The sequence below is a fragment of the Oncorhynchus masou genome, unplaced genomic scaffold (assembly GCF_036934945.1).
Source record: "Oncorhynchus masou masou isolate Uvic2021 unplaced genomic scaffold, UVic_Omas_1.1 unplaced_scaffold_621, whole genome shotgun sequence".
NCBI classification, from domain to species: domain Eukaryota; kingdom Metazoa; phylum Chordata; class Actinopteri; order Salmoniformes; family Salmonidae; genus Oncorhynchus; species Oncorhynchus masou.
This window is the reverse complement of record NW_027012639.1, coordinates 233,551-243,367: the sequence shown is the minus strand read 5'-3', so window position 1 is coordinate 243,367 and position 9,817 is coordinate 233,551. Positions and strand designations below refer to the sequence as shown.

General features: G+C 52.9%; 1 protein-coding gene across 1 annotated transcript in view; it reads right to left on the bottom strand.

Annotated features, from left to right (window-relative positions):
* Window positions 1-564: 564 nt before the first annotated feature.
* Window positions 565-9,817, bottom strand: part of LOC135536461 (potassium-transporting ATPase subunit beta-like) — a 12,316-nt gene continuing 3,063 nt past the window's right edge. Inside the window, exons 3-7 of the mRNA XM_064962801.1 lie at window positions 9,579-9,692; window positions 4,665-4,864; window positions 4,458-4,520; window positions 4,217-4,309; window positions 565-748 (exon numbers count right to left, since the gene is read on the bottom strand). Coding sequence (XP_064818873.1) covers window positions 590-748; window positions 4,217-4,309; window positions 4,458-4,520; window positions 4,665-4,864; window positions 9,579-9,692 — 629 coding nt within the window. The 3' untranslated portion in view covers window positions 565-589. The remainder of the gene's footprint in view (window positions 749-4,216; window positions 4,310-4,457; window positions 4,521-4,664; window positions 4,865-9,578; window positions 9,693-9,817) is intronic.

The following is a 9,817-nucleotide window of genomic DNA, read 5'->3' as shown; positions in this document are numbered from 1 at the left end:
TAGGTAACGTATTGGTTGTACAAGCAGCACTCATTTAACTACACGTTAAATACCCTTCCTAGAAGCTATATAAAAAAGAGGTCAAATGAAGCAAAACTACTGTTTGGACAGATGGTTGAATTTCCAGATTTAAAAGAAACACATCTGTTCAGGTGAGATGCTGGCAGAGTAGGACACTAGGAAGAAAAGGGAGAGCCACACCCTCTAGGACCTCCCATGCAATAACTGAATTACCACCATACCCTGAAGAAGACAGCTGGTCTGTCCAACCGCTGGTTATTAGGTTGTTGTTGATGAGCTCGTGAGACTCCCTTTTCATGGGTTACCAGATTGCCTTGGTTGGGATCATAGACGAGGATAGATGGCTAAAACTGGGCGGGAACGTCGATGGGTTAAGGACATACTTGTTGACCGAATTGTGAAGATATCTTCCCACAGACTACTTTAAAATGGAGAAAGCCCTCAACGGCACTTCCCATTCTGTCACAAAAGTCATAATTGCAAAGATGAGGAACACTATCCAGCTCTATGGCTCTGACCATGGTTAGGACCTAGATGGTTGGATAGCCGGCTTTTCTAGTCAAATATATTATTTCAGAGCCTTGAGCAGGAAGACCACCTTCCCCTGGTATGGTTCGTATGAGTCTTGATAGGCGATGTTGTGGGCCACCACACGACACTGGATCTTAGCCTCCCTCTCTTTGACCAGGTGGAACTTCACAGCCACTAGAGGGTTAACGTAGGTGGGCTGTGTGGAGGAAGACCAAGAGAGGGTTCATACCAATCATGTTCATACGTAGTTGGATAGAGGGACCAACTGCCACAATGCTTGTTTTTAACAAATATGGCAAAGATGTGCTCTCTATCAAACTCTATGATAAAAGTGCCTTCAAGAAGTATTCAGATCCCTTGACTTTTTTTGTGTGAGTTTTATTCTAAAATGTATTTAAAACTAAACACTCCTCGGCAATCTACACACAATAGCCCATCATGACAAAGCGAAAACATGTTTTTAGACATTTCTGCAAATTGTATTAAAAATAAAACATACCTTATGTAAATAAGTATTCAGACCCTTTTGCTACAAGATTCGAAGTTGAGCTCAGGTGCATCCTGTTTCCATTGATCATCCTTGATGTTTCTACAACTTGATTGGAGTCCACCTGTGATTCAATTCAATTGACTGAACATGATTTGGAAAGGATCACACCTGTCTATAGAAGGTCCCACGGTTGTCAGTGCACGTCAGGGAAAAAACTGAGGTCGAAGGAATTGTCCAAAGAGCTCCGAGACAGGATTGTGTCGGCACAGATCTGGGGACCGGTACAAAAACATTTCTGCAGCATTAAAGGTCCCCAAGAACACAGAGGCCTCCATCATTCTTCAATGGAAGAAGTTTGGAACCACCAAGACTAACTAGAGCTGTCCACCCGGCCAAACTGAGCAATGGGGGGAGAAGGGCCTTGGTCAGGGAGGTGACCAAGAACCCGATGGTCACTCTGACAGAGCTCCTTTGTGCGTATAGTTGTCCTTCTGGAAGGTTCTCCCATCTCTGCTGCACTCCACCAATCAGGCCTTTATGGTAGAGTGACCAGACGGAAGCCACTCCTCAGTAAAAGGCACATGACAGCCTGCTTGGTGTTTGCCAAAAGGCATCCAAAGACTCTCAGACCATGAGAAACAAGATTCTCTGGTCTGATGAAATCAAGATTGAACTCTTTGGCCTGAATGTCAAGCATCACATCTGGAGGAAACCTGGCACCATCCCTACGGTGAAGCGTGGTGGTGGTAGCATCATGTCTGGAGGAAACCTGGCACCATCCCTACGGTGAAGCGTGGTGGTGGTAGCAGCACATCTGGAGGAAACCTGGCACCATCCCTACGGTAAAGCGTGGTGGTGGTAGCAGCACATCTGGAGGAAACCTGGCACCATCCCTACGGTGAAGCGTGGTGGTGGTAGCAGCACATCTGGAGGAAACCTGGCACCATCCCTACGGTGAAGCGTGGTGGTGGTAGCATCACATCTGGAGGAAACCTGGCACCATCCCTACGGTGAAGCGTGGTGGTGGTAGCAGCACATCTGGAGGAAACCTGGCACCATCCCTACGGTGAAGCGTGGTGGTGGTAGCAGCACATCTGGAGGAAACCTGGCCCCATCCCTACGGTGAAGCGTGGTGGTGGTAGCAGCACATCTGGAGGAAACCTGGCACCATCCCTACGGTGAAGCGTGGTGGTGGTAGCAGCACATCTGGAGGAAACCTGGCACCATCCCTACGGTGAAGCGTGGTGGTGGTAGCAGCACATCTGGAGGAAACCTGGCACCATCCCTACGGGGAAGCGTGGTGGTGGTAGCATCACATCTGGAGGAAACCTGGCACCATCCCTACAGTGAAGCGTGGTGGTGGTAGCAGCACATCTGGAGGAAACCTGGCACCATCCCTACGGTGAAGCGTGGTGGTGGTAGCAGCACATCTGGAGGAAACCTGGCACCATCCCTACGGTGAAGCGTGGTGGTGGTAGCAGCACATCTGGAGGAAACCTGGCACCATCCCTACAGTGAAGCGTGGTGGTGGTAGCAGCACATCTGGAGGAAACCTGGCACCATCCCTACGGTGAAGCGTGGTGGTGGTAGCAGCACATCTGGAGGAAACCTGGCACCATCCCTACGGTAAAGCGTGGTGGTGGTAGCAGCACATCTGGAGGAAACCTGGCACCATCCCTACGGTGAAGCGTGGTGGTGGTAGCAGCACATCTGGAGGAAACCTGGCACCATCCCTACGGTGAAGCGTGGTGGTGGTAGCATCATGTCTGGAGGAAACCTGGCACCATCCCTACGGTGAAGCGTGGTGGTGGTAGCAGCACATCTGGAGGAAACCTGGCACCATCCCTACGGTGAAGCGTGGTGGTGGTAGCAGCACATCTGGAGGAAACCTGGCCCCATCCCTACGGTGAAGCGTGGTGGTGGTAGCAGCACATCTGGAGGAAACCTGGCACCATCCCTACGGTGAAGCGTGGTGGTGGTAGCAGCACATCTGGAGGAAACCTGGCACCATCCCTACGGTGAAGCGTGGTGGTGGTAGCAGCACATCTGGAGGAAACCTGGCACCATCCCTACGGGGAAGCGTGGTGGTGGTAGCATCACATCTGGAGGAAACCTGGCACCATCCCTACAGTGAAGCGTGGTGGTGGTAGCAGCACATCTGGAGGAAACCTGGCACCATCCCTACGGTGAAGCGTGGTGGTGGTAGCAGCACATCTGGAGGAAACCTGGCACCATCCCTACAGTGAAGCATGCTGGTGGTAGTATCAGGCTGTGGGGAGGTTTTTCAGCGGCAGGGACCGGGAGACTAGTCAGGATCAAGACAAAGATGAACGGAGCGAAGTACAGAGAGATCCTTGATGAAAACTTGCTCCAGAGTGCTCAGACTGAGGTGAACGGTTCTCCTTCCAACAGGACAACGACCCTAAACACAGCCAAGACATCGCAGGAGTGGCTTAAGGACAAGTCTCTGAGCCCAGACTTAAACCTGATCGAACATCTCTGGAGAATCCTGAAAATAGCTGTGCAGCGACGCTCCCCATCCAACCTGACAGAGCTTGAGAGGATCTGCAGAGAAGAATGGGAGAAACACCCCAAATACAGGTGTGCCACGTTTGTAGTGTCATACCCAAGAAGACTCCAGGCTAAATTTGCTTCCAAAGGTGCTTCAACAAAGTACTGAGTAACGAGTCTGAATACTTGTGAATGAAATGTGATATTTCCAGGTTGCAACATATATTTTTTTACTGTTTTCGTTTTGTCATTACGGGCTGCAACGTAACAAAATGTGGAAAAAGTGAAGTGGTCTGAACTTTCCGAATGAACTGTGTGTCCATTGCTGTAAATCAATAGAGGGGGTTCATGCAAGGGTGTATCCATTTGTCTGACTTTTTTTTGCGAACGGAAACCATTTACCCCAAATGGGAAGTGTTTTGCCTCACGAAATGTAGAGTTTGTATTGGACAAATTCTGGTTTATCCTTTCCCGGCGTGGTCCTTTTTGCTCCGTTTGCTTACGTTCGATTCCTAGATTAAATGGTGAATGGATTACAATGTAAAACGTTTTGCAATGGAATTTGACAAATGAATACACCCCAGGGGTAAGTGAACCATGCATTGAGTTTCACAAAATAACATGAGTTCCATGGAGAGTAGAAGACGCGGTTGTCGTGGTTACCTGAGCCAGCTTGCCGTAGTATGGGAAGTAGGACAGGTCGAAGGTTCCGTTGGTGGGGAAGTACTCGATCATGTCTATGTTCTCATGGCCACTCTGCACACACACACCAACCCTCCATTAAATACTGTTGGCAGACTAGATTTAACGTTCTGAGAAACTGCCATGTTGAGCAGAGGCACAGGTTTATGTCTATATAAATATATGCCTTTGGTGTTGAGTAGCCATCTTGGTTTATACTCACCAGTATAGTGCAGTTCAAATGAGGAGCCATGCCAGTCCCGTTGTTGGGCAGGAAGTTGATGATCTGGGTTAGAAACGTCATGCATGTCAGTGCAATTTCTTAATAGGTTATAAATGTATTATAATGGGTTATAACATCCTCACTTGTTGTAAATGTCATGTTCATAACATAATGTAATATTTCCAGCTGGTTTGTGACTGAACGCACCCTGTTCATCTTGATGATGACGCAGGGCGTGGTGCCGTTGTAGCCGAACGTCGGGTCGTCCAGGCCGGAGCAGCGTCCCAGCATGCTCTGGGTGAAGCGGCAGGAGTACTTGGTATGGTGTGGAGCCTCAAACTTCTCCTGTTTGAAGTACTCTCCCCGGGTGCAGTTATGGTTAGACTGTTGAGACGTGTCGTTGTAGGCTGAGAGAGGAGTCAGACAGGTAGAGGGGAGAGCGAGGAGTCAGAGAGGTAGAGGGGAGAGAGAGGAGAGACAGGTAGAGGGGAGAGAGAGGAGTCAGAGAGGTAGAGGGGAGAGAGAGGAGTCAGACAGGTAGAGGGGAAAGAGAGGAGTCAGACAGGTAGAGGGGAGAGAGAGGAGTCAGACAGGTAGAGGGGAGAGAGAGGAGTCAGACAGAGAGGTAGAGGGGAGAGAGAGGAGTCAGACAGAGAGGTAGAGGGGAGAGAGAGGAGTCAGGTAGAGGGGGAGAGAGAGGAGTCAGACAGAGAGGTAGAGGGGAGAGAGGAGTCAGACAGAGAGGTAGAGGGGAGAGAGGAGTCAGACAGAGAGGTAGAGGGGAGAGAGGAGTCAGACAGAGGTAGAGGGGAGAGAGGAGTCGGACAGAGAGGTAGAGGGGAGAGAGGAGTCGGACAGAGAGGTAGAGGGGAGAGAGGAGTCAGACAGGAGAGGTAGAGGGGAGAGAGAGGAGTCAGACAGAGAGGTAGAGGGGACAGAGAGGTAGAGGGGGAGAGAGGAGTCGGACAGAGGTAGAGGGGAGAGAGGAGTCGGACAGAGAGGTAGAGGGGAGGTAGAGAGAGAGGAGTCAGACAGAGAGGTAGAGGGGGAGAGAGAGGAGTCGGACAGAGGTAGAGGGGAGAGAGAGGAGTCAGACAGGTAGAGGAGAGAGGAGTCAGACAGGTAGAGGGGGGAGAGAGAGGAGTCAGACAGGTAGAGGGGGGAGAGAGAGGAGTCAGACAGGTAGAGGGGAGAGAGTGGAGTCAGACAGAGAGGTAGAGGGGAGAGAGAGGAGTCAGACAGAGAGGTAGAGGGGAGAGAGAGGAGTCAGACAGAGAAGTAGAGGGGAGAGAGAGGAGTCAGACAGAGAGGTAGAGGGGAGAGAGAGAGTCAGACAGAGAGGTAGAGGGGAGAGAGGAGTCGGACAGAGAGGTAGAGGGGAGAGAGAGGAGTCGGACAGAGGTAGAGGGGGGAGAGAGGAGTCAGACAGGTGGGGAGAGAGAGGAGTCAGACAGGTAGAGGAGAGAGGAGTCAGACAGAGAGGTAGAGGGGAGAGAGGAGTCAGACAGAGAGGTAGAGGGAGAGAGAGGGGAGTCGGACAGAGAGGTAGAGGGGGAGAGAGGAGTCGGACAGAGGTAGAGGGGAGAGAGGAGTCAGACAGGTAGAGGGGGAGAGAGGAGTCAGACAGAGAGGTAGAGGGAGAGAGGAGTCAGACAGAGAGGTAGAGGGGAGAGAGGAGTCAGACAGAGAGGTAGAGGGGAGAGAGAGGAGTCAGACAGAGGTAGAGGGGAGAGAGAGGAGTCAGACAGAGAGGTAGAGGGGAGAGAGGAGTCAGACAGAGAGGTAGAGGGGAGAGAGGAGTCAGACAGAGAGGTAGAGGGGAGAGAGAGGAGTCGGACAGAGAGGTAGAGGGGAGAGAGAGGAGTCGGACAGAGAGGTAGAGGGGAGAGAGAGGAGTCGGACAGAGAGGTAGAGGGGAGAGAGAGGAGTCGGACAGAGGTAGAGGGGAGAGAGAGGAGTCAGACAGGTAGAGGAGAGAGAGGAGTCAGACAGGTAGAGGGGGGAGAGAGGAGTCAGACAGGTAGAGGGGGAGAGAGAGTAGTCAGACAGGTAGAGGGGGAGAGAGTGGAGTCAGACAGAGAGGTAGAGGGGAGAGAGAGGAGTCAGACAGAGAGGTAGAGGGGAGAGAGAGGAGTCAGACAGAGAAGTAGAGGGGAGAGAGAGGAGTCAGACAGAGAGGTAGAGGGGAGAGAGAGTCAGACAGAGAGGTAGAGGGGACAGAGAGGTAGAGGGGAGAGAGAGGAGTCGGACAGAGAGGTAGAGGGGGAGAGAGGAGTCGGACAGAGGTAGAGGGGAGAGAGAGGAGTCAGACAGGTAGAGGGGGAGAGAGGGAGTCAGACAGGTAGAGGAGAGAGGAGTCAGACAGGTAGAGGGGAGAGAGGAGTCAGACAGAGAGGTAGAGGGGAGAGAGGAGTCAGACAGAGAGGTAGAGGGGAGAGGAGTCAGACAGAGAGGTAGAGGGGGAGAGAGGAGTCAGACAGAGAGGTAGAGGGGGAGAGAGGAGTCAGACAGAGAGGTAGAGGGGAGAGAGAGGAGTCAGACAGAGAGGTAGAGGGGAGAGGAGTCGGACAGAGGTAGAGGGGAGAGAGAGGAGTCAGACAGGTAGAGGAGAGGAGTCAGACAGGTAGAGGGGAGAGAGGAGTCAGACAGGTAGAGGGGAGAGAGTGGAGTCAGACAGAGAGGTAGAGGGGAGAGAGGAGTCAGACAGAGGTAGAGGGGGAGAGAGGAGTCAGACAGAGAAGTAGAGGGGAGGAGGGAGTCAGACAGAGAGGTAGAGGGGAGAGGAGGAGTCAGACAGAGAGGTAGAGGGGAGAGAGAGGAGTCAGACAGAGAGGTAGAGGGGGAGAGAGGAGTCAGACAGAGAGGTAGAGGGGAGAGAGGAGTGGGACAGAGAGGTAGAGGGGAGAGAGGAGTGGGACAGAGGTAGGGGAGAGGAGTCGGACAGAGGTAGAGGGGGGGAGAGGAGTCGGACAGAGAGGTAGAGGGGAGAGAGGAGTCAGACAGAGAGGTAGAGGGGAGAGAGGAGTCAGACAGAGAGGTAGAGGGGAGAGAGGAGTCAGACAGAGAGGTAGAGGGGAGAGGAGTCAGACAGAGAGGTAGAGGGGAGAGAGAGGAGTCAGACAGAGAGGTAGAGGGGAGAGAGGAGTCGGACAGAGAGGTAGAGGGGAGAGAGGAGTCGGACAGAGGTAGAGGGGAGAGAGGAGTCGGACAGAGGTAGAGGGGAGAGAGGAGTCGGACAGAGGTAGAGGGGAGAGAGGAGTCGGACAGAGAGGTAGAGGGGAGAGAGGAGTCAGACAGAGAGGTAGAGGGGAGAGAGGAGTCAGACAGAGAGGTAGAGGGGAGAGAGAGGTCAGACAGAGAGGTAGAGGGGAGAGAGGAGTCAGACAGAGAGGTAGAGGGGAGAGAGGAGTCAGACAGAGAGGTAGAGGGGAGAGAGGAGTCAGACAGAGAGGTAGAGGGGAGAGGAGTCAGACAGAGAGGTAGAGGGGAGAGAGAGGAGTCAGACAGAGAGGTAGAGGGGAGAGAGGAGTCAGACAGAGAGGTAGAGGGGAGAGAGAGGAGTCGGACAGAGGTAGAGGGGAGAGAGAGGAGTCAGACAGGTAGAGGGGAGAGAGAGGAGTCAGACAGGTAGAGGAGAGAGAGGAGTCAGACAGGTAGAGGGGAGAGAGGAGTCAGACAGAGAGGTAGAGGGGAGAGAGGAGTCAGACAGAGAGGTAGAGGGGAGAGAGAGGTCAGACAGAGAGGTAGAGGGGAGAGAGGAGTCAGACAGAGAGGTAGAGGGGAGAGAGAGGAGTCGGACAGAGGTAGAGGGGAGAGAGAGGAGTCAGACAGGTAGAGGGGGAGAGAGGAGTCAGACAGGTAGAGGAGAGGAGTCAGACAGGTAGAGGGGAGAGAGAGGAGTCGGACAGAGAGGTAGAGGGGAGAGAGAGGAGTCGGACAGAGAGGTAGAGGGGAGAGAGAGGAGTCGGACAGAGGTAGAGGGGAGAGAGAGGAGTCAGACAGGTAGAGGAGAGAGAGGAGTCAGACAGGTAGAGGGGAGAGAGAGGAGTCAGACAGGTAGAGGGGGGAGAGAGAGGAGTCAGACAGGTAGAGGGGAGAGAGTGGAGTCAGACAGAGAGGTAGAGGGGAGAGAGAGGAGTCAGACAGAGGTAGAGGGGGAGAGAGGAGTCAGACAGAGAAGTAGAGGGGGAGAGAGGAGTCAGACAGAGAGGTAGAGGGGGAGAGAGGGAGTCAGACAGAGAGGTAGAGGGGGAGAGAGGAGTCAGACAGAGGTAGAGGGGGAGAGAGGAGTCGGACAGAGGTAGAGGGGAGAGAGGAGTCAGACAGGTAGAGGGAGAGAGGAGTCAGACAGGTAGGGGAGAGAGGAGTCAGACAGAGAGGTAGAGGGGGAGAGAGGAGTCAGACAGAGAGGTAGAGGGGGGAGAGGAGTCAGACAGAGGTAGGGGAGAGAGAGGAGTCAGACAGAGAGGTAGAGGGGAGAGAGGAGTCAGACAGAGAGGTAGAGGGGAGAGAGAGGAGTCAGACAGAGAGGTAGAGGGGAGAGAGAGGAGTCGGACAGAGGTAGAGGGGAGAGAGAGGAGTCAGACAGGTAGAGGAGAGAGAGGAGTCAGACAGGTAGAGGGGAGAGAGAGGAGTCAGACAGAGGGGAGAGAGTGGAGTCAGACAGAGGGGAGAGAGAGGAGTCAGACAGAGGTAGAGGGGAGAGAGAGGAGTCAGACAGAGAAGTAGAGGGGAGAGAGAGGAGTCAGACAGAGAGGTAGAGGGGAGAGAGAGGAGTCAGACAGAGAGGTAGAGGGGAGAGAGAGGAGTCAGACAGAGAGGTAGAGGGGAGAGAGAGGAGTCAGACAGAGAGGTAGAGGGGAGAGAGAGGAGTCAGACAGAGAGGTAGAGGGGAGAGAGAGGAGTCAGACAGAGAAGTAGAGGGGAGAGAGATGAGTCAGACAGAGGGGAGAGAGAGAGAAAATTAGGGATTTAATGATTTGTGATGCAGGGAGGTCAAAGTATTGACTAGCAACTGTAGTAGGTTGGTTTGAGATAATTGACTGATCAAGTCTGAAGTGGGATGGAACCCTCAGGTCTGGACAACAGTCCACTATGTAGGGTTCCATCTTGGACACTGACGTTTGAGGAAGTTGCTGAGGCAGTTGGACATCTTCCTCTGGCTGGTTTTATCAGACAAGTTGTAGCTGAGTATTACATCCTCCTCAATGTATGTAGGTGGCCAGACCATCACCCCTACACACACACACACACACACACACAACGCAGAGGTTAGCCGACACCATCCCAGATATGGTCACAGACTGTATAAACTACAGAGATAGTTTAGTGGAGGGGGTGAGAGAGAAAGGGGGAAGAGA